At 39.0% G+C, this 24,449-nt stretch overlaps 2 protein-coding genes across 6 annotated transcripts in view; one reads left to right on the plus strand and one right to left on the minus strand.

The window, feature by feature from the left end:
* LOC130909568 (stonustoxin subunit beta-like) overlaps positions 1 to 24,449 on the plus strand; it is a 61,481-nt gene that overhangs the window by 174 nt on the left and 36,858 nt on the right. For 3 of the 4 annotated variants that reach the window (XM_057826207.1, XM_057826205.1, XM_057826206.1), the window contains exon 2: positions 11,891 to 12,098. The gene's annotated coding sequence lies outside the window, so the exon portion shown is untranslated. The remainder of the gene's footprint in view (positions 1 to 11,890; positions 12,099 to 24,449) is intronic. The other variant, XM_057826204.1, reaches the window with a different exon arrangement.
* Positions 769 to 23,158, minus strand: si:ch211-234p6.5 (pleckstrin homology domain-containing family A member 7). 2 transcript variants are annotated; one of them, XM_057826202.1, is made up of 24 exons: positions 22,982 to 23,158; positions 18,586 to 18,655; positions 18,417 to 18,515; positions 18,268 to 18,340; positions 18,070 to 18,170; positions 16,432 to 16,550; positions 16,096 to 16,305; positions 15,744 to 16,023; positions 15,604 to 15,663; positions 15,414 to 15,518; positions 12,731 to 12,781; positions 12,578 to 12,658; positions 12,348 to 12,500; positions 12,171 to 12,269; positions 11,869 to 11,977; positions 11,716 to 11,786; positions 10,530 to 10,640; positions 10,375 to 10,459; positions 10,227 to 10,282; positions 9,723 to 9,857; positions 7,753 to 8,043; positions 4,677 to 4,798; positions 4,250 to 4,317; positions 769 to 4,121 (listed from the first exon to the last, which is right to left on the minus strand). In XM_057826202.1, the coding sequence occupies exons 2-24, from the start codon at positions 18,652 to 18,654 to the stop codon at positions 3,133 to 3,135; spliced, it is 3,537 nt and encodes a 1,178-aa protein (XP_057682185.1). In that variant the 5' UTR covers position 18,655; positions 22,982 to 23,158; the 3' UTR covers positions 769 to 3,132. The 2 variants fall into 2 exon arrangements, with proteins under 2 accessions (XP_057682185.1, XP_057682186.1); XM_057826203.1 differs by lacking the exon at positions 22,982 to 23,158 and adding an exon at positions 18,786 to 18,844.

The raw sequence follows: 24,449 nt of genomic DNA on the forward strand, positions 1-24,449 counted from the left end.
TTGCAGTGCGGCGCCCTGTGCACAACCCCATTAAAACACTATGACGGATCCGCGCGTGTGGATAATGTGCATCACATAAGCTGCTGTGGCGTTGTGGAGGTGCAATCCAATAGAGAGCCATAATGTTCACCATAACTGCTTGAATAATGTCAACAATCCCACTTTGCATGTTAATTTAACAGACGCGTTTATTTTCACATTGCAGAGGGTCGCCTGAGTCCCTGTTCATTTTCTGTTGATCAAAATGAACTAATTACAAACAATGCAACCGTTTTTTAAGCTTGTCTACTGGCCTAAACAGAAATCCCAGCCCATGCGTGCAATCTAATAATAACCCCACGCCTGTTCTCAATATGCTGATGTTGTTATCATTTTTGTGTGTGTGTGACTTTATGTGTGCGGCTGGGTAAACATAAGGTGGTGCTGTCTTTAAGAGAGCCAGCCTGGGAAGGGATGATGTAATGTGCTCTCAGACAATGATGTCATCGACTAAGACTCGGCAAGGATTTAAAGTGACAAAGGCATTTTTTTTTTTTTAAAAGTGGGGCTCCGTCAAATTCTGCGTCAGGTATTTTTAGGGAGCAGCAGAAGCACACGGGGACGTCCTTTTGGAAAGAAAAAAAAAAAAGATAATGCAAATGAATTAGGAGCTGGGGGGCTTTCCATTGAAATCACACCATCTTTATTAATAAGGATGTTCAAGGTATAAAACACAAGAGCTTTTTGTAAGACAGCAACATTAATGTCCATTCATTCATTTTACTGAATATTACAAGTGTTATCCTATTTGTGATTGTGTGACAGAACAATTTGCATGTATAAAAAAGAAACATGTCTTTTTACTCTTGGGAAAAAAAAACCTCCTGTTCCAATGAATGCATCTGCACATTTAGACAGATATAAACATTTTCTTCATCCTTCATTGAAATTAAACTATCATTATTGCAGTTTACTGGGCATCTTACAGTAGTTGTGAAAGTCTTTTTCGTTTGTGTATTCATGACTGTATTATACTGCCTGGTGGCCAAGTCACGCACACCGAGAGTTGCAATGAATTAACCATGATGTACATGAGGTTATTACTATACTTTTGTTCCAAGTGAAGATATTAGAACGGTCTTTTCTTTATTAAAAAGACAAAAACATGAAAAGGGGAAAAATTAGGCAAAATTACCGGAATTTTCACTATAAGCTGCTGCTTTCTCCCTTCATTTTGAATCCTACGGTTTATAGTCCAGTGTGGCTTATTTGTTGATTTATTTGGGTTAATAGGTAACACTTTATTTGACAGCGGCATCAAAAGACTATCATAAGACCGCCATGATTATGACATGACACTATCATTGGCATTGCTGAATGCTTATGTCATTAAGTATGTCATCTGGATAATTATGTCACTCCAACTCCATTTATGATCAGTTTGGATCTTTTACATCCATTTAAAAGTAGGGCTGTCGAACAATTAAAATTTTTAATCGAGTTAATTACAACTTAAGAATTAATTAATCGCAATTCAAACCATCTATGAAATATGCCATGTTTTTCTGTAAATTATTGTTGGAATGGAAAGCTAAGACACAAGACGGATATATACATTCAACATACGCTACATAAGTACTGTATTTGTTTATTATAAAAATAAATCAACAAGATGGCATTAACATTATTAACATTCTGTTAAAGAAATCCATGGATAGAAAGACTAGTAGTTCTTAAAAGATAAATGTTAGTACAAGTTATAGAAATTTTATATTAAAACCCCTCTTAATGTTTTCGTTTTAATTAAATTTGTAAAATTTTCAATCAAAAAATAAACTAGTAGCTCGCCATTGTTGATGTCGATAATTACACAATGCTCATGTGGTGCTGAAACCCATAAAATCAGTCGCACCCAAGCGCCAGCAAAGGGCGACAAAACACAAAAAAACACAAGTAACAAGTGAACGTTACACTGTGCTGTCATTTTAATCTGTTTGAGCCGGGCATGTGCGTTAAATGTGTCAAATATTTTAACGTGGTTAATTAAAAAAACTAATTACCGCCCGTTAACGCGATAATTTTGACAGCCCTATTAAAAAGTGAAATTATATACACTAAATGACATCTGTTTTAGGCATTTAATAATGCTCAGGACAGTGTCATGTTATAATTATGATTGTCCAATGACAGTCTGAAGAAATAACTAGTTAATTTTGATTGTTATTTAGATCTGTAGCGCTGCAATGCATGCTAGGAGGCATGTTGGATAACAGCAGTGTTGACAGAAGGTAGCAGCAGGTCCCACAAGGAGCAGTGATGGCCAAATGAATTTTCTTGAAGCAATGAAGCTTTGCAGCCAATTGGTTCAAAGCTTCATTGTGGTTCATTTGGTCTTATGACTGTCGTATGATGCCGCTGTCAAATAAATTGTTACCTGTTAATACCTGTTGGTGTAGATATCCCATAATACACTGAGGAAAGCTGTGGTTTATGGTCCAGTGCGGCTCATCTATGAACAAATGTTGTTTTCGTGCCAAATTTTATGGGTGGCGGCTTAAAGCCAGGTGCGCCTTATAGTGTAAAATTACGGTATTTCAGATGCAAATACTTTGAGTTAAGAGCATGCTCACAGAACAAATTAAATTCACATCTCTCAAAGCTAATTTGTCAGTGACTTAGTATTGGCCATCACAGAATTGCTAAAACAATTCTGGCCTAACTTTTGAAATCTATTGTTAAAAATTTAGTCCAATAACATGTTCATTCTTGTGTAGTGTCAATTGTCTGTGGTGGACCTTTTGGACGAGGAGGTGTTTCATGTTTTTCAGTCTTAATAGTTAAAATAATAATAATAATAATGACAACATTAAGGTGTTTAGTCAGTTGATTTTGACAGTCTTTCCAAGGGTTCAATTCACGCAATCCAATGATTTATGAATGAAATACACCACACATGACTGCGGATGCAAACAAAATCAACAAACCGTGTTTGATCCGTGCCAATTGTTAGACGGCATCAGAAGAGGCACAAGTTCAGATTGGCTTTCAGTGTCCAAATGATGACATTTGCACGGTTTTATCTCCAATGCGACAACCTCACTATGCCGGTACACCCAGCCAGGTGCAGAGCAGTCCGCCAAATAATGGTTCCTTTTACAAACTGGTCCTGAAAACTGTCACTTTAGTCTTTTGGAAGGAGTCCCTCCGACTGACACTCTTGTCATTTTGTAAGGAACTGGATGAAGTCTTCATGTTTTCCTGGTCCTCTGTCCTGTCTTTCAATTTATCTTGGTCCAAACGCCTTTCCTCAGACTCTTCGGTCCTACCATTCTCTACTTGATCACATTCCAAAGCCACATCTCGAGCTGGAGCTTCATGTTGGTTTTCTTGAATGTACAAGCGGAGTGCATCCACTGTGTCAGCTATCATTTTGTCTGTATCTGTATCTGACGGCAACTTTTGAGTGGAGTCCGTGCTGGTCTGATCAGATGAGCTTCTGATCACACCTTCGTTGATGACAAGCTCTTCTCCGGAATTACCATCGTTCTTGTTTATATCCGTGTCTGAGATGCTGATGTCGCAAGCGATTTTATAGAACAGCGAGTGGTTTTCTTTCATTTTCTCTAAACTCTGACTGACTGTGGATGACATCTGTGTGGAGTTGCTCCCCTCATCAGAGCAATTCGGGGGGTCCTCCTTGCCTGATGCTTCCTCGTTGCATATGTCAATTTCAGGAATGTGCAAAGGCAGGAATTCCAGACGCTGGTTGGTGGAGAGGAACCACTTAGATCTCACATCGGAAGTATTCCCGTCGTTGTCTTCTTTACCATCAAACTCATTAAGCTCTTGCTTGTCCCCTTCCTTGCTGCCAAGAAAGCCCTCATCTCCATTTCTCTGATAGACTGTCATAGACGTAATGTGATGTGGCGATGGTGGACGTTTGATTTTAGTGGCAACACCTGCTCTGCGACTGTAACTTTTGTGCTGTGTTTTGCTCCCAAATCTTATGGGACTCTTGACATCGTCAACACGTTGATTTTGTTTATTTCCCACTTGAGATATTGCAACAGGAATCAGAGAATCTGGAGGACTGTAACTCAGAGACGTTCTGAAGGACTTTGCTTGGGTGCTAGGTTCATGGTCTAAAGAACAGAAATAAATTAAATTGAGGTATAAAAATCAAACTACTCCTTTGGTACAGCCTGGACTCGTCACAGGTCTAAAATAAGATAGTAACAAAATTCAAGAAGCCAAACAACGAAATATGTACCTAATGTCGCTCTTTGCTTGACTGATGTGTCATTGAGATGTGCATCTTGCTTGACTGGTGTAATGGCACTGTTAGATAAATAGATGGATGAAAAGACAGACAATAGAGATATACAGGCCACTGCAAAAAACTGAGGACACCATTATATTTAGTTTTTGAACATTCCCTATATAGAACTCAAATGATGTGGCGACCTCCACCAAGGCAGACATGTTAATAAAAGATGTCAGACATGTCAAAAACATTCTTCCTTGAGGCGTCTCAAATTTACATTTGTTTTCACTTTACATGGTCTTCAAGTATTTAAACTGTGATTGATGAAAAAGAAATAAGTCTAAAAACAAAGGAGGAGGTGGCCTTAGACTTTTTGCTCGGTATTGTAAATATGTAAAAAGTAATATAATCACTGTATAATATGGTGTAGTACCTTTGAATGACTCGCTGACGTATTTTTTCAACACGCCTGAGTTTGGCCTCACGTTGCTCAGGGGTCATACAGATGTTGGGGTCCATGTCAGCGATCAACAGGGACGAGGGTTGTTCAACCACCTGTTCAAGCATTCAGAATAAGGGACATACCGTGTTAGCCCGAATATAAAACGGCCCTAATTATAAGACGACCCCCTCTTTTTCAAGATTCAAGTTTGAAAAAAGACATTTTGAACACCAAGTTAATTTTTATACAGAAAATAATTACAGTACATCCGAAACATGATTATAACAATATATTTTAAAGAAAAAGCATGTTATTTTGCCTCATTCAAATCTTAATATCTGAACATTTAAATATGTAAACTGAAGTGCAATCACATTCGTAAATGAATGGCTTCTGTTTTTTGAAATAAAAAATAAATAAATAAACCAATCTATTGTGATAAAACAACAAAATTGCAATAACTGCATTAACCATCCAAGTGAAGTCTAACTGTAACTGTTGTCTTGAAACAAATCTGAATAAGGAAAAATATTTCAATAAAATAATGCAAACTGGTTAAATTTGAGCGTAGATGAGAGCTGTTAAAACAGAACATCGCTTCATTGATATCTGGCGCCATCTAGCGTTGTGAATGGGTATAATGTCTAGACCGCGAATATAAGACAACCCCCACTTTTTCAGTCTTAATTCAATGCAAAAAACACTGTCTTATATTCGGGCCAATACGGTATATGATTTATCAAAGACTTCACCATCAGTTGACGAGACAGCTCCTACAGCTTTTGCGCCACGCATTCCCGTAGGGGGCCGACCCAGGCAGAGCGTTGTGGTGGCTTTCACAGTGATAAACTCAAAGACACGCTGCGTTCAAACGCCGGATTTAGGTGGAAACAGGACAAAGGTTTTACTGCATACAAGCAGGCAGAGTGTCTCAAAAATGATTTGGTGAAGGATTCAAGGTAATTATTACATAAAATATCACCATGCACGCACAATGGAACTTTGTGCAAAAAATGAAATGAACTGAAAAAAATTTGCATAACTTTAGCTTGAAATATATCTATAAAATGAATGATAACTGCCCGTTTCTTGCTTTTAACCGAGAATCTAGACCAGGGGTCGGCAACCCAAAATGATGAAAGAGCCATATTGGACCAAAAAAAACAATTATGTCTGGAGCTGCAAAAAATTAAAAGCCTTAAATAAGCCTAATGATGAAGGCAACACATGCTGTATGTATCTGTATTAGCTATATTGGCCTACGATCAAAATGAATAAGTCGGCTAAAAATACATAATGAACCTTCATGATTTAATGTTTATTATCGCTGCATTGCATCCAACGCACCATGTGACTACTCTGTTGTATGATGCCATCTCAAGTTTAACTTCACTACAATATTAATGACTTGTTTCATTGCTTTTATGAAATTAAAGAAATGCAAAAAAGAAATCAGATTGTTGATGTCATTTTTAATTTGAGGTTTCAAAGAACAACAAACGTGCAAAACATGCCCCTTATCTGGGCATGTCTTTGATTTTTTTTTTCTTATCTCGGTTTTGTTTTTGAAGTCTGCAAATAGGTTTTCTGATATGTTTCCTTCATGTACTCACCATCTGTGAACGGTTTTCCGCACTTTATTATTTCCCGGTGTAGGTACACTATCCACTCGCCCTCACTATCCCCTCTGGGGGCTTGCGCTTGACAGGGCTGTTTCGTTATTCTCGCTATATGATCGGCCAAAGAGTCGAAATGCTCTCCAATAAAATGCCTGTTTAAAAATGGTCCTGTTGTTCTAGAATGCGTTCGCTTAAAAATGCCGATTTAAAAATGCGTATGTAAAGTGATTGATGGTATCACACGTAGAGTATTATTAACAAATGTTAAAGTTATATAAAATAGCAAACTTGTGTGCACACATCTGTCATTCTCGAATGTGGGCCTTTCGGCCCTTGGGACATTTTAAGGAGAGAGTCCTAATGCTGCATTCTCCTGTCTTCAAGTAGTGGAAAATTTCCTCATATGAATGGTCCATTGTTACAGAATAAAAGAACCCAACAGTTCGTGCAACCGTTGTTGTGACCGACGTTTCATTTTTAAACATGCATTTTATAGGAGAGCATTTCGACTCTTCGTCCAATCATATAGCAGGAATAATGGAACGTCACTTGCATCACTGTCAAGCGCAGTCAAGCGTGTGTCGCAGGCTACAACGCAAATCTTCGTCGACAGAAATGTTGAAATTTAATATTTATTCTACACATTTTTACAGCATTGGAAAATATTAAGAATATTTGTGTCATTTTTGTCTTCCTACAAAAACCATATCAAAACAAAAAATATATTTCCCTCAAACATGTTTTTCAATTTTCAAACATTTTTGAAAATGCTCCAGGGAGCCGCTAGGGAGGCGCTAAAGCGCCACATGCGTCTCTCAAAACATGGATTGTCTACGCCTGATCTAAACTGTATTACGTTCATATCTATAGAAATTCCAGTATTTACACATTTATTTACAATAATTTTCAACTTAAAAAGCTCTTTGTTTTGTGACGGCCGTCATGTTGGATTACACAATAGCGTAACTTTAGCTTGAAATATTTACTTATAAAGAAAGATAACTGCTTGTTTTTTTTTGTTTGTTTTTGCTTTTGACCAACAATATAGACTGTTTTACCTTTATATCCATAGACTTTCCGGGATTTTAAGCATTTATTTACAATAATTTTCAACTTTATTAGCGCTTTGTTTTGTGACAGCCGCCATGTTGGATTTTGTATCTCTACACAATAGCGTAACTAGTAGGCCAACTACCCGTTTTGGGGCAATTTTTTTTTAAATTTAGACAATTCTGCGTCCATATTAAAAAATTCAGCGTTTACCTGTCATAGTTTATGTAACATGATAATGTAACATGGTAGTGAAGTCTATGGATTTATTGCAGTGATCCCTACGGTTTACGTTTCAACGTTTAAAAATTCAGCAACTGAATTTTCTGTGGAATCTGTCCCCAGCAATGTTTCAATTTCAAAGTTTCAATTTCAATCTAATGCTCGAAGCAAATAACCTTGATATCAGAGCTGCGTTCATCTTCTAGTCCTGCTGATGGCTCCCAAACATCAGTTCTTGATGTCTTTGCAGGAGCCTCGCTGCTTACGTCTGCTGAGGCTTGAGTCGGCCTGGTAGGCCTTGATTTTTTACTGGGTTGAGACACTCGTCCGTGTAGATCTGACATGACCCGTTCAGGTAGCGGGGCGTCCATCTCGGCTGGGGGATCCTCCACGGAAACCCGCCGGGCCACAAGGGAAGTTGGCAGTACGGCGGTGACCACCCGTGTCACCCTTAAAGGAAAGGGAGCCTGAGGACAAGAGTGATTTTGTATTTTTTTAATACTGTGCCAGCACCCCTGTGAGAAAGCAACCTTGGGGAACTACCCATTTTGCCCGCATCAAAACTCACCACTGTAAGTTGGTGCGTTGATATGAAACTATACAGTATTTAGTCAACCATTAATTGTGTAGGTTCTCCCACTTGAAAATATTAGAGAGGCCTGTAATTGTCAACATGGGTAAACCTCAGCCATGAGAGACAGAATTTGGAAAAAAACCCCAGAAAATCACATTGTTTGATTTTTAAAGAACTTATTTGCAAATCATGGTGGAAAATAAGTATTTGGTCAATACCAAAAGTTCATCTCAATACTTTGTTATGTACCCTTTGTTGGCAATAACGGAGGCCAAACGTTTTCTGTAACTCTTCACAAGCTTTTCACACACTGTTGCTGGTGTTTTGGCTCATTCCTCCATGCAGATCTCCTCTAGAGCAGTGATGTTTCACGGACTTTCAACTCCCTCCACAGATTTTCTCTGGGGTTGAGATCTGGAGACTGGCTAGGTCACTCCAGGACCTTGAAATGCTTCTTACAAAGCCACTTCTTTGTTGCCCTGGCTGTGTGTTTGGGATCATTGTCATGCTGAAAGACCCAGCCACGTCTCATCTTCAATGACCCTGCTGATGGAAGATTTTTATTCAAAATCTCTCGATACATGGCCCCATTCATTCTTTCCTTTACACAGATCAGTTGTCCTGGTTCCTTTGCAGAAAAACAGCCCCAAAGCATGATGTTTCAACCACCATGCTTCACAGTGGGTATGGTGTTCTTTGGATGCAATTCAGTATTCTTTCTCCTCCAAACACAAGCACCTGTGTTTCCTCCAAAAAGTTCTATTTTGGTTTCATTTGACCAAAATACATTCTCCCAGTCTTCTTCTGGATCATCCAAATGCTCTCTACCGAACCGCAGACGGGCCTGGACGTGTACTGGCTTCAGCAGGGGGACACGTATGGCAGTGCAGGATTTGAGTCCCTGGGAGCGCATTGTGTTACTGATCATAGCCTTTGTTACTGTGGTGCCAGGTCTCTAGGTCATTCACTATGTCCCCCCCGTGTGGTGCTCGGATTTTTGCTCACCGTTCTTGTTATCATTTTGACGCCACGGGGTGAGATCTTGCATGGAGCCCCAGATCGAGGGAGATTATCAGTGGTATTGTATGTCTTCGATTTTCTAATAATTGCTCCCACAGTGGATTTCTTTACACCAAGCGTTTTACCTATTGCAGATTCAGTCTTCCCAGCCTGGTGCAGGTCTACAGTTTTGTCTCTGGTGTCCTTCGACAGCTCTTTGGTCTTGGCCATAGTGAAGTTTGGAGTGTGACTGACTAAGCTTGTGGACAGGTGTCTTTTATACCGATAATGAGTTAAAACAGGTGCCATTAATACAGGTAACGAGTGGAGCTTCGTTAGACCCTTAGAAGACGTTTGACACTCTAATTTGGAAATAAATTCTTTAAAAATCAAACAATGTGATTTTCTATTTTTTTTCCCCACATTCTGTCTCTCATGGTTGAGGTTTACCCATGTTGACAATACCGGCCTCTTTAATCTTTTCAAGTAGGAGAACTTGCACAATTGGTGGTTGACTAAATACTTATTTGCCCCACTGTATATAATTATTTTGTTTTGGATTAGATTACAAACCTCTTTTTGCATTTCTAAACTTTGACTCTGGGTCTTGGCAGCTGGAGATGGTAAAGGCGGTTTCTTTCTATTAGTCATCCTCTCCTGGTTCCTCTTCATCCTCTCCATCTGCTCCTCCTCACTCATCTTCATCTTCTGAGGGCGACACAATCTACTTTCAGCATCATACATGTTTGTACTGCTATTCACGTGTGTGGATGGGTGCTTCCATGTGAATGTGTATCCATGTGTGCATGTATGTGAGAAAAGTGCAATGGGTGCCAGTAGAGGATGCAGGGGAAAGGGGCTCTACTGAGGTGTGAGCTCTTGACTTCCCCTGTTGGCTAACACAGGTAGTGCAACATGCCCTAATTGCAGCTTAAGAGGACAAAATCAAAGAATTTCCATTTGGCTGTAATAGCAGAGAGGTAAAATCACTTTTAGAGTGCTTCTAAATTTGGATGTGTGTTTTGTCGCACACTGACTATGGTAACCAGACCAGTGAAAATAATCATGGTGCCAAACCTTGGTTGATTGTGATGTTGTATCTGCTGTGATCCCCTTAGTGCTTGACCGATATGCTAGAGAATTAGAAAGTACGACAAATGGTGAAACAAAAGGCATATAAGTGAGTGATTTTCTTTTAAATGCTTATTTATGAATCAATGCAAACCAGATCCATGATTTTGTGCTTTCACATTCAAAAGGGCAGGTTGACTTTTGTTTCTTCCGTGGGTATGATCAGCCGGGTAGTTCCACTGAAACGGGACAACAGCTCTATAACCTAACGAATCTTGTTTTTAAATGCTGTGTTCTTAGTCACGGTACCTCATATTGTGATCCTGTCCAGCCATTGTCCTCGTTCGTACTCTGAATGCTTTCCAGTAGCTCCTTGGGTAAGGGGGGGCGGACAGGTGGTGACTCTTGTTCCACATTCTGCTTGGATTGAGACATGAGCTGATTTGTGAGGCAGCCATCTTTTTCTATATGGCGGAAAACACTCAGGTGACTTGAAGTTCCGCTCTGAGACCCTCAATTTGGCCAACTTTCAAAATTGGCCAAAATGCATGTGTGATACATCATTGGAAAGCTTAAAATCTCAATTTTCTGGGGGAACAAAAATTTTGAACAGGAAGGCATTTAAAAAAAAAAACATTTAAACAGCAAAACCCTAATTGGAGGCGAGAACACGCGGGAGCAGAATTAAAGACGCCACGATTTTAACGAGACATTATCGCGTACTTACCTTGTTTCGATCCAAAAACTCCATGTAGCATGTATCACCGAGTGTCAAGACACAACTGTGAATGGCCACAGCAGGATTTTTATTTTATTTTATGGGTGAAACATGGTGATATAACAAGGGTCGCGATGCAGAAATCGCAGACAACAAGGAGTGGTTGAGATTTTGTTTTTCATAGTTACCCTATTAAACGTTATTTTTCAATTATTATTTTCTTTGTTTGGATCGATTATCATCTAACAAATTGGGGAAAATGCGACAGTAACAAAACAAAAACAAATAAGCGATAGAATATGAGGGAAGATATCCGTGACTTTTTTTTACAGACGTTTACAGACGTTTAAAAGTTTAAAATATGCGAGTGAATAACTTTTTAAAGTCGTTTTTTTTTTAAAACTAAAATTTAGACATTGATTAATGATTCTAAGCTAAAAATGACAGAAATTTTGAATACTGAATACAATTACTTACCTTCTTTTTATGGCTATGTTGAAACAAAAGTGGTTGCGCGACGTCTGTAAGCGGGGGTTTTCAGGGTAAAACGGACAAATTAAAGATAGTTCAGGGCCTTAATGTAACATGAATCTGCTATGCCAGCATATAGACATATTGTTCTATCAAACACAACAGTTGTTTTGGCTTAAAATACAGCAGTTTCTTTTAAAGAGGAGTGCAAGAGCAGAAACTGCTTTTTCAGTCTTGTCTGTGTTTTCCGCCTAGTCTACACAGAGGTAGACATAAGAATTGAGACGCATCACTCAATGGACTTACCATTGGCAGACTGTGAAGAATCTCTGGGGGGGAACCAGGAGATCCCGGATGTGGGCCTGACGACTCATACACTGAACATTATAAGTGCAATAGATGTGTTTTATTTGGCACAAACTAAGCTGTAGATAATATGTCAGAGTGATAGATACTAACTATAGTGTTTCTGTAATCCCAGTAGGAAGCAGAAATGATCCCTGTTCACTTTTAACCCTGCAAGGATGTCCTCCATCATCCATAATTCTCTCTGGGCTTGAGACTGTTCCTAGAAGGAAGCAAGACAAGAAATATGAAGGTAGAATGACATGATGAAAGGAAGGAATGTTACAATGTTCGTATAGGTCACGGTTTTTCCAAGTCAAAGCAAAAAGTCGTCCAAACGACAGGTAAGGTCAGACTTCTCTTATATCAAGTCACCTTTATACTGTTAAAGCAATCTGATGTTGGGTTAAACATACCTGCGGCATCCCAAAGTTGCAAATGTGCTGCAGGTGTGAACGAAAAACAGAAAGTTCACTTTCCATTCTCTCATACTGACCCCACACAACCTCCATTTCCTGTGAGACAAGTAAAAGGAGAAAGTATATACGTACTCATACAATATTGCTTCCTGTGTACCAGACGGTTTTGCACACCATTGACAAATCGCACATTCTGGCCCGGATTGTGACCAGTTCTTCCTGTAGTAAAGCCTTCTGGGTCAGAGCTTCCTCCTGAGCACGGGGTCCAAGATTGCTCCAGTCCTCTAGCTGCAGCCTCAACACCTCCAATGCACACTGGACACTATCCTGTTCAGAGGAAACTCACTTTCAAAAGGCAAGAACATAACATAAAAGATGTTTTTCTGTTCTACCGCAGTGGCGACCTTGTCTATTTGTAATTGTGACAGTTCTACGGACAAAGACTGCAGAAGCTTGTCGCACCCACACAACTTTGTCAACACAGCCTGGAAATGAATAAAACAGAGCATAGGTTACTTCCGTTCTTAAAACGCATCTCACATATTGAGGCTACTTACATCGGCATCACTTTCCAGTGGTCTGATTGGAGGTGGCTCAGATTTTGGAGACTGAAATATCATTAATACATGAAATTAAGAATTAATATTCTAAGAACATTTTATTTTGTGACCATCATACTGTGTATATTTATGTGCCGGTGATACAAAAAAAGAACGTTAGTTTCATATTACATATTCATATTGCTCTTGAATTAAATGGACCGCTTGAATGTGTCTGGAAGCGATCGATATATTTATTCAATTTTTTAAAATCTCGCGCCATAAAAATGAGTGACTTCCGGCCAAGAGTCTGGATTGTGGAAGAAGGCAAATGTGACGTCAGCGGACTAATCATTTTCACAATACAGCCGTTACTATAGTATGCAGAAGCACTGCGGATTCAGCTGATTTTGCAGATTAATTCGTTTATTTTTTGCGTCACGCAAGCCCAATGTGCTGCAGGCTTTTGTTGCTACACCAGGGAGAGTGGTGTGAGGCTTTTTAGATTTCCAAAAGATCCTCTTCACCGCGAAGAATGGGCAAAACAAGTCCGACAATCTAGAGACCTCTGCGTCCCCAGCGACGAGCACGGCCTGTGTGCCGGGGCCGCAGCAGAACAATGAGCCAAAAGTTGCTCGCCGCCGGGGGCTGGCTGATCGGTAAAGACAATCACACCCGCTGCTGTGTGCGACATGAGTCGAAGTGGTTTTGTGTAATTTTTTCGTTTTCGAAAGGCGAGAAAGAGACTTGGAAGAGCTGCTCGGTTCGGGTTAGCATGTCGCCTAGCTCTCACACCTCCTGTTTTGTTTACGCTCTTTCCTCCGTCTCCGAAGCCGGGGCAGGGACATGAAAAAAGCCGGACTAACTTCAGTGGCATAAAATACCGTTCGTGAGGTTTAAGAAGTTGGCAGTTTTGACTATTATGCAGTAATTTAGCACTGTCATACTGAAAAAATGCATTTTTAATATTTCATGTTCCATTTAGCACAAGGCTGTTATTTTTCAGGACCATACCATTTATTTAGCAATTGGGGAAATACTTTAGATAAAAAGAATATCCTGTAAAAATATTGGCGAAGAGAGATTCAAACAATGTTGACATTTTGCTGCTCTCTGCCGCATTTTCCTTGTACTGAATCTTCCTCCTCCATTGGGCTGAATTTTGAATCAGCTGAAATCGTTACTCTGCCGACGTCATCACACAGATGGCGGCGCCAGAGCGACATAATGACAAGAGCAGCTAATCGGCAGATTGAGAAAAATTGTTGTATATATACGAATCGTCTCAAAATATGATTTTAATTCCCATAATAATTCTATTTAATTAACATTTTTTATGGTGTCACAGGCACTTTACACATTAAGCATGATACCAGTAAAAACGTGCATATGAGGTGCAAGTGTTATTTTTGTCTCTTCTGGGTCACCATCCACATGTTCTAAACTGTAGTATTTCTGACTTTGAATGCTTGTTGCCTAGACTGCTATCAGAGTTATCAGTGCCTTTCACTATATTTTGTTCGCCTAGATAGATTCACATTATTTCATTTAAATCCGTGAAATTGATAAGCAAACCCTGTGTTTACCAACAGTGACTTAGATGCTAATTCAGCTAAATTGTCTAGCAAAGATGCTATCCAACATTTGCTTACACGTCCAGAGGTGGGTAGTAACGCCTTTTGAGAAAAATGTACATTTAAGAGTAGTTTTACGAAGCCATACTTTTTACTTTTACTTGAGTAGATTTGTGAAGAAAAAAAATGCTTCTCTTACTCCACTACTTTGGGCTACATAAGTGTCGTTACATTTTTCCTCTTTATTCTACATATTATTTTTTTTTGCTAGCGATGCTATTGCCAAGAACAGTGCTACTAATTTCACCAATGGGACGTCGAAACACATGACTCTATTACACCAATCAGACGCAAGGTTGCCGTTCTATGATCATGCTAGCCTGTTCAATCACACGTCTTTAAAGCGTCGTAACAATTGAAGTATTTGACATAGAGCGCTGCCCTCAACATGAATCGAAATCACGGATTTAAAACTCTCTCCCAGTTTTTGTTTGGCACCAACTGACCACGGAAAACCCGAGATATGATCTTTTTAATTTCATAATAGTAACTATATAAAAACTACAGTATTCACTACTCAAACTAGGAACTATTTTCTCCACTAGAGGGCAGGGCACTCATGCTCTTGGACGAATAATGCTTCATTACTGTTTTTTTCTCTCTATTTAATGATCTTTTTTGATGATCTGGGGAGGCTTAATGTGGTTATGTAATGGGTTATGGTACAGTATCATTATTACAACAGTTCATATAGATAAGTTTGTGCTGAGAGGAAAAAATACCATTGTTTAAAAAAAAACAACAACAAACAAAAATAAGCAGTTCCTCAAAATGTTACTTATTACTTGAGTATTCTTTTCACTGGATGCTTTATTTTTATTTTTATTTTTTTACTTGTATTTGAGTACATTTTTTGGATGACTACTCTTATTTGAGTAATATTATTTTGAAGTAACGCTGCTCATACTTGAGTAAAATTTTTGGCTACTCTACCCACCTTTGTACACGTCACCAATGGTGTCTGGGCTACTCCATTGCCATTTTATATATATAAATACCTTAGTACATACATTATGAAAACATTGCAACAAGATGACAAAATACCACAATATTGTTGGAATACTGACAGATAAATTGCTGCGTTGTGGGTGGTGCTGGGAGTGGTGCCCATGTGCAACCCTGGATGAGGGGGGCAAAGGGGGCAAGTCTTTGTGGACGTCTGTAGAGTAGCTCTAAAGAACGAAACAAAGTGGAAATAAATCCTAATACAACAACACAAAAACACAAGAGGCACTTTTTTATACATTTTGTAATCACCTTTCCTAACGGTCTTCTTCCAGTTGGGCCATGATGCACAGATCCATATATTGGTGAGGGCTACAAAAAAAAGAATGTGATAAATCCAATTTAAACTTAAGATAATGTTTATACAATTAAGTTATTGGGACCATCCTGACCTTGTTGACATTCTGCCATCTTTCTGTAACTGGAGTGGTGGGAGTGGATTTGAACTCGATCTTAGGGGAGACAGGTGTGTAATACAACGTGTTCGACATTGTGACCGTGTCCTCATGGGGTCGAATGTCAACCCTTCCCACCGGTGTGTGAGGTCGAGATGCCAGTTGACCTCTGGAGGTCAAAGAGCCGACAGTTTCCGCATGTGTTGGTGATATTATGATGGGGAGAGAACCTCCTTCACGGTTTGGACCCCAAGGGCTCGGCGTTCGAGCTGAAGGACTGTATAACAAAAACAATGAATGAATGGATGAAAGCAAGAGATTGTCTTTGGAAACAAACATTTTTGCTAACCTTGCGTTTCTTTGACGAGCAGCCCTCCTGCCTCTCTGCTCGGCGTTTGACGTCACAATTCTTCCTCCACTCAAATGACTTGGTTCACTTAAAGTTCTGCTGACGTGTCTCAGTTTTGGACATGTCTCCCCTTCCGAGGGTGAATTTGGGAGGTCCACAGATTCACTGCTGCCGCCTATCTGAGTAAAATCTTGGTAGCTTGAGCAGCGCCTGCGACAATTAGCTAATTAAATGTCCATTTTGTGACGAATGGTACCAAAGTTTCATTCATTCAATCGTTAGTTTGGTTCAAGGTTCAAAGTTAGAAGAATATTGGCAGGACAATGGGTGATATACCTGTGCATAGAACTATCTGTCTCCATTGAAGCAGATTGACTGAGAGCTCGGACCCAACCCAGCATATCCTCTTGAGTGTCTGCGCTGAAGTAATAAGAACGCATCCCCTGGTGGACCACCTAGTTTTGGCATTTATTCACAACATGAACCAGTGATAGTATTGCATAGATAGAGAGTTATGCAGTGGGGCAAATAAGTATTTAGTCAACCACTAATTGTGCAAGTTCTCCCACTTGAAAATATTAGAGAGGCCTGTAATTGTCATCATGGGTAAACCTCAACCATGAGAGACAGAATGTGGGGAAAAACCCCCGAAAATCACATTGTTTGATTTTTAAATAATTTATTTGCAAATCATGGTGGAAAATAAGTATTTAGTCTATACCAAAAGTTCATCTCAATACTTTGTTATGTACCCTTTGTTGGTAATAGCGGAGGCCAAACGTTTTCTGTAACTCTTCACAAGCTTTTCACACACTGTTGCTGGTATTTTGGCCCATTCCTCCATGCAGATCTCCTATAGAGCAGTGATGTTTTGGGGCTGTCTTTGGGCAACATGGACTTTCAACTCCCTCCTTACCCCGTGGCGTCAAAATGATAACAAGACCGGTCAGCAAAAATCCCAGAACCACATGGAGGGACCTAGTGAATGACCTACAGAGAGCTGGGACCACAGTAACAAAGGCTACTATCAGTAACACATTGCGCCGCCAGGGACTCAAATCCTGCACCGCCATACGTGTCCCCCTGCTGAAGACAGTACACGTCCAGGCCCGTCTGTGGTTCGCTAGAGAGCATTTTGATGATCCAGAAGAGGACTGGGAGAATGTGTTATGGTCAGATGAAACCAAAATAGAACTTTTTGGTAGAAACACAGGTTCTCGTGTTTGGAGGAAAAAGAATACTGAATTGCACCATCCCCACTGTGAAGCATTGGGGTGGAAACATCATGCTTTGGGGCTGGTTTTCTGCAAAGGGACCAGGACGTCTGATCTGTGTAAAGGAAAGAATTAATGGGGCCATGTATCGGGAGATTTTGAGTGAAAATCTCCTTCCGTCAGCAAGGGCATTGAAGATGAGACATGGCTGGGTCTTTCAGCATGACAATGATCCCAAACACACAGCCAAGGCAACAATGGAGTAGCTTCGTAAGAAGCATTTTAAGGTCGTGGAGTGGCCTAGGCAGTCTCCAGATCTCAACCCCATAGAAAATCTGTGGAGGGAGTTGAAAGTCCGTGTTGCCCAACGGCAGCCCCAAAACATCACTGCTCTATAGGAGATCTACATGGAGGAATGGGCCAAAATACCAGTAACAGTGTGTGAAAAGCTTGTGAAGAATTACAGAAAACGTTTGGCCTCCGTTATTGCCAACAAAGAGTACATAACAAAGTATTAAGATGAACTTTTGGTCTTGACCAAATACTTATTTTCCACCATGATTTGCAAATAAATTCTTTAAAAATCAAAAATGTGATTTTCTGTTTTTTTTTCACATTCTGTCTCTCATAGTTGAGGTTTACCCATGTTGACAATTACAGGCCTCTCTAATATTTTCAAGTGGGAGAACTTGCACAATTAGTGGTTGACTAAATACTTATTTGCCCCACTGTATATAAAAGACCGAAACAATAAGGGTACCTTGAAGGTGAACTTTCTGTTCTTGCATTCTCGAGGTGTGCAGAATAAGATTTTGTAGCTAGGCAGTGGAATGCTGCCTAGCACCAATTCTTCTCTGCTGTCTGATTGGGACCCCAAACAAGTAAACAAAGTGAGTGTGATTCATTGTCGTGCAGTCACACCACAAATGAGAAAGTCGACTACTATTGACAAATTTACCTTTGTAGTAGAACAAACAATAGTTGGAAAGCACAAACCATCTTCTCTTCCATAATTTCAAACCAGTGCTGTCCTACGGAGGATAGATGGGAAATTCATGGTTTTTGGAAGGAAATGATTAATATTATATAAAAGTTAGTAAAATTCACTTTTTTGCTGAGCCATCCTCTGATGACTACAGGACAGTTGGGGTCCCTCTTGGCTGACTGGCATCTTTTGCCAAATGCATGCAACTTGCCATCGCTTTCCTAGACAAACATTATAGTCAGTTTATGAATTAAAAACACGAGACAAAATCTAACATTGAACCAAACCAACCCTTCTGACAGGGAAGTATGAGATGGTGGCCACACTGGAGGCTTGGCTTAGTCTGTCCTGGTCTTCCATTCTGCATAGGACATTCAGGGCAAATAAATCATGCTGTTTAACCTGACATACCAAATCTGTGAAATGGGGAGGGGTGGGTTGGTCAAATCACGCTTGCATGATTAGTTGCTGGCCTAGTCATGATGCCTTACCACAAGTTTTCCCTGTAGAATCATTCCCACGATCAACACCCTGAAGCCTCCGAACACACTGGCCGCATTCCCTCATGACTTGTTGGTCCTCCCATGTCATCTGTTCATTCTGACTGTGTTACGCTCACCCACTTGCAGCTACACTGCATTCTCCTACTTATTCTATTCTGGGCCATCAGTAGCACTTCCACTACATGACCGCATAAGTGACAGGTGACAGCTGCGTGGCCTCGGCGGCTGAGTGTGTAAGAAAGAACCGGCATGGGATGTACGACTTGGAATGCAAGTTCTAAAGTGAAGGAATGTGTCTGAAGACTAAGTAAATACTAAATAAAGAAAGAGGGGACAAATGTTTGAGCTCATTTTGTTTCTGTAGCTCCATTCCAGCATGCTTAACCTACTGTATGTGACTTAATGATTACAATCAAGCTACTGTAGTTGTTTTTCCCAGAGGCCATCTCCAAATGCATTTCAATTTTCTTTTGTATTAAGATTAGTTAGACAATGAATTTCAATTTGGAGTACCATTCAACACCTTCAAGCCTCTTTTTAAAGGAATCATTCACTATTTGCTAAGCTGTTGTTTCTGATGTAAATTGCGCTCACTGCCACCATTTAGCACTATCTAAGATTTTTACTCACATTACAAAGAATAAAATAACGCTCAACCAATGCTTGTATCTGGAAAATGTATCATAAAAAAGTTTACCACTATTAAGACACCAGCGGTATTTAGTAGAACTTAGTGGGAAACCAACGACAATAATAATGATGTTCTGTCTCTGTCTTATTGGATTTCATCAAGTCCCTACATTTAGATAGTATAGACAAGTTTCCTGAGCGAAATATGGGCGGCGCCATCTTGGAAAATGTCTGCTCCGAACGGTTTAGGAAGAACGACTTGAATTGAAGTGAGCAGAGTGGTGACAAATTTAAAACTGCAAAATCAAGCCAGATGAACTCACGGAATCTCCAAAAATGGATTCAGCACGACGTAGATGAGATGTAGATTTGATTGTATGATTGTTCTTATCACTTCGTTGATCATTCGTGTGCAAAATTATAACAACCTGTCAGCCTGTGTTGACGTGAGGCCACTTGAGTGACCAAAATGAGGTGAAATTACAAATTATATGACATTTGCCAAATGCAGAAGGGCTGACACGGATTTTGTTGTTACAAGGAAATACCACAAGTAGGGTTGTTCCGATCATGTTATTTTGTTCCCGATCCGATCCCGATCGTTTTAGTTTGGGTATCTGATATCTATCTAATCCGATATTTCCTGATCTGATTGCTTTTTATTTTTTTGCTCCCGATTCAATTCCAATCATTCCTGATAATTTTTCCCGATCATATACATTTTGGCAATGCATTAAGAAAAAAATGAATACAACTCGGACGAATATATACATTCAACATACAGTACATAAGTACTGTATTTGTTTATTATGGCAATAAATCCTCAAAATGGCATTTACATTATTAACATTCTTTCTGTGAGAGGGATCCACGGATAGAAAGACTTGTAATTCTTAAAGGATAAATGTAACTTTGTATATTGTGACTAAATATTGCCATCTAATGTATTTGTTGAGCTTTCAGTAAATGATACTGTAGCCATTTAACTGTTCTGCCCAAATGCATGATGGGAAGTGCGACCATGACTGTGCGTAGTGACACCAATTGGTATATCTTCTCTGTGTTGAGAAATAACACATGGTGTTAAGAAAAAGATCAACTACTACCTTTCTTCCCCAAATTGCTTCCCACGATATTTTTAATTGTTGAGAGGGGGATTTTAAAGCTTTAGCCAATTAAATAAAGGCTCCAAAGACTGCCTAAATTCACTCTACTCATTTTACGCTGCCTTTTAGTTCTATATTTAGGTAAAACGGCGCCTTTATAGATTGAATGCGACAATTCGTGAGTGGGTTGTGCAGCGCATGCATTAATTGCATTAAATATCTTAACGTATTTAATTCATAAAAAATTAATTACCGCCATTAAGGCGATAAATTTGACAGTCCTACTTTAAGCCAAAACTAAAGATTCTGGATGAGTGTAAAACATTTTGTCAGTAACTCGAAATACAATTAGAAAACGATTTAATTAAAAAAAAAATATATATATATATATATACTGGACTGTCTCAGAAAATTAGAATACACAATATTCTAATTTTTTGAGACAGTCCTGTGTATATATACAGGACTGTCTCAAAAAATTAGAATATTGTGTATTCTAATTTCCTGAGACAGTCCAGTATATATATATATATATATATATATATATATATATATATATATATATATATATATATATATATATATATATATATATATATATATATATATATATATATATATATATATTAAAAAAAGGCATGTCCGATATTTTTTGGGCGATTCCGATACTTTGAAAATGACGTGATCGGACCCGATGCTGATCATCTTTAACCACAAGGTATGTAAATATACACAAAAATAATATGTCATTCTTTTTTATTGCAGTTAATGATTGAATTAAAACATTTGGACATTAAGCCTTGTTTTCTTGTTTTACTGTATTTAAAAAGATTCAAAAAGCAAGTGCAAGACAGGTCTATAAATCACAATTTATAAAATTGTTGAAAAAGTAGCATACGAGAATGTGATATCAGACAGAAGAGTTTCGGAGCATCGTCAAACTTTCACCCGACGTTACAACCCTCAGACGAGCTTTCTCCCACTGTCCTCTGTAATTCCAGCTCCAATAGCGTATCTTAAAAGTGATGCTTGATATATGCCTATCAACGTACAGTAGGTGTTGCTCTGGGGCACATCAACTTATCTTCTCTTGCCTAACAGCGTTTTCCACCTGTAAACAAACGGACAAAAAACTTCTAACACTTGCATTTATGCGTTGACATAATTGTGGCATCCTACAGCAGCAGATAGCATGTGTTGCAACCACAGTAGTTGTAGTAAATAATATTAAAGATAATCATAATTACAATCATCATCGTAATAACAATATCAAAGGCAACAAGTTGTTTCATGCGCAAGATTTTAGCTTTAGTATTTTTTTTGGAGTACCGGACACATGAAAATGCAGGGATAGGAAGAACATACCTTCCATTACACAGCGGCAACATAGCTAAAAAAAACACCCGGTCTTTGTGGTGGCACGAGCTTGGTTCGACATCTGCCTTCATGAACATGTTGTCCTCCCCTGTCATGATGATGGCAGATGGTGGTATTTCCAAATTGTCTTTTTTTAAGGGATTTTGATGAGTAATGGTACTCCAGCTCCACTATTGTTTTGGATGGAGAAATTCTAAAACCGAAGTTGCTAGCAGACATGCGGAAGTGGAATTTCCTCGGAAACTTGTCTATAATTACATGCACTTTTCAATAATTTATGTTCAGTGACTCTTCAGTGTAGCTTTGTTCAACACTGCTCTTGAATTTACTAATTATAGTGTATACAGTACTCATTCCTGCACCGTTGACCCTTTTTAAAAAGCATTTGAAAACGTGAGAGTGTTTTAAAAGTCTTTCATCCCCCTATACTGCATGAGCTGATCTGTAACCATAATCGCTCCGCAAATCAGTCACGAACTAAATGATTCCCAACAATCCCGTCTTTGTCATATCAAAGAGACAAAAATCCAACACTCACGGGGGTGTTATTGTTGGAGTTTTGCAAAATCTCCTTGATAATTCGTGAAGAGGAGGAGGAGAAGAATGGGGGAAGGGGATCAAATGCTAAGAAGGGAAAAGAAGACTTCAAATGCAAAAGAGAGATGATGATGATGCCTATGGTGGATGGGAGGACAAACGGCGAGTGTGTGCGACACACAGAGTGCTCTTTGTGGCCTTGGAAACATTTGCATGTCTCCCACACGCTGCCCACATTTACAATCTAATGAAGCATCACTATGCATTTGACCTTGATGGACAAACTACTGATACTGTAAACAATTTGCAATACAATTACCCATAACCACATATAAAAAGATAGTAAGCAACTTCATTAAATTGTGTTTAAACTCAGTGATTCCCTAATCCAATTGATTCCAAGCATTTTGAGAGCTTTGTGTGTCGTTCGTCAATGCCTGAACTACTGCTCTCAACAAAGAAAGATGAATCAATTCTGTATTAAAAATAGAAAAAAGAAAAAAATCTTAGTACGATAAGATTATATTGCCATACCTGACTTGTAAGGTGACCTCACAGCATCCCCCTTTGAGACGGTCCACTTCCTGCGAGCTCTCTTATTGTATTCTACCTTTGCAACTGATGCTTACCCCGCCTGACTTTCTACACTGTCAGGGTTTTCCTTCTTACTGCCCCCTTCTTAGTCTTCCTCATCCTTCCTAGCAAACCCGACCACAGCCTCTCTTGTCTTTCGCTGAGCGTGGGCTTGTGACTGAGGAATTTATTGGGGATGAAACAAACCCAGCTGCCCTGTCAGTCCTCTCTTGGAGCCTGTCGGTTTAATAAAATGTAACCATGGAGCTTCTCCATCATTGAGATCCCAGTAGATTGGTGTTTAGAGTAGGGCTGTCAAACGATTAAAAATTTTAATCGAGTTAATTACAGCTTAAAAATTAATTAATCGTAATTAATCGCAATTAATCGCATTTCAAACCATCTATAAAATATGCCATATTTTTCTGTAAATTATATATATATTCTGTCAAATAAATTGTTGGAAGGGAAAGATAAGACACAAGATGGATATATACATTCAACATACGGTACAAAAGGACTGTAGTGGGCATTTCACTCTACTGTCATTTAAATCTGTCTATGTTGTCCTCACTCCGAAGCGTCTACTTTTTCCAAAGCTAGACAGCTAGTGAACGACGCCTTAATAATTAGACTTCTTCCTTTTTCATCTGATTTATTAATAAAATGGCCTCAAACCATTGTCCTCTTTAGACCGTCGTAAAACTACAAAAAAAAAAGTACACAAGCATTGCATTAGCAACAACGTTAGCTTAGCACGCTATACAGGTTCACTAAACATAAACAAAAAGCGTCTCATACAAAAAATATAACATTTCGCTTACTAACATAATATGTACATTCTTTACAACAACCATACTTACGGACAAATCTTGTCCAAGGATCATATAAGCACAACATTATCAGCCCGTGACGTCGTGCAGCCATAATGAACAGGAAAGAAAACAATAAACCATGTCGCAAAGCGACCACAAGAGTTCGCTGTTGGACAGCACAAAAAGTCTTGCTGTAAAACTTACCAAAAGGCAGAATACTTTCTGAGCGGGACATGTGCGTTAATTGCGTCAAATATTTTAACGTGATTAATTTAAAAAATTAATTACCGCGTGTTAACGCGATAATTTTGACAGCCCTAGTTTAGAGATATGAGTGAATTGACTTTGGAGTTTCTTGGTATACAACCTGCCATTCGGTGGATTCTTGGTACCTTTACTTGCGAGTGACAATATACAGTATGTCATATGTCTAAAGACATTAGCAAATGGTGAAAAGTTAAAAATACATTATGTTTCAGTTAATTCAACTTCCAGTTAACATACTGTCAAACTAAACATGAAACAAAGACAAATATGTTGTGCATTTATCAAAGGTGGGTAGTAATGCAATACATGTACTCCGTTACATTCACTTGAGTAACTTTTTGAGAAAA

The sequence above is a fragment of the Corythoichthys intestinalis genome, chromosome 21, assembly GCF_030265065.1.
Source record: "Corythoichthys intestinalis isolate RoL2023-P3 chromosome 21, ASM3026506v1, whole genome shotgun sequence".
In the NCBI taxonomy this organism is placed as follows: Eukaryota; Metazoa; Chordata; class Actinopteri; order Syngnathiformes; family Syngnathidae; genus Corythoichthys; species Corythoichthys intestinalis.

Excerpts from the sequence above, each read along its gene's own strand:
- si:ch211-234p6.5 (XM_057826202.1), bottom strand. The coding sequence starts at position 18,654 with ATGGAAGACCAGGACAGACTAAGCCAAGCCTCCAGTGTGGCCACCATC. Across the intron at positions 4,799-7,752 it reads AACGCAGCTCTGATATCAAG|GTGGTTGAACAACCCTCGTC; the intron begins GTTATTTGCTTC and ends ATGCTTGAACAG. Across the intron at positions 4,318-4,676 it reads CGTCAGCGAGTCATTCAAAG|TGCCATTACACCAGTCAAGC; the intron begins GTACTACACCAT and ends TTTATCTAACAG.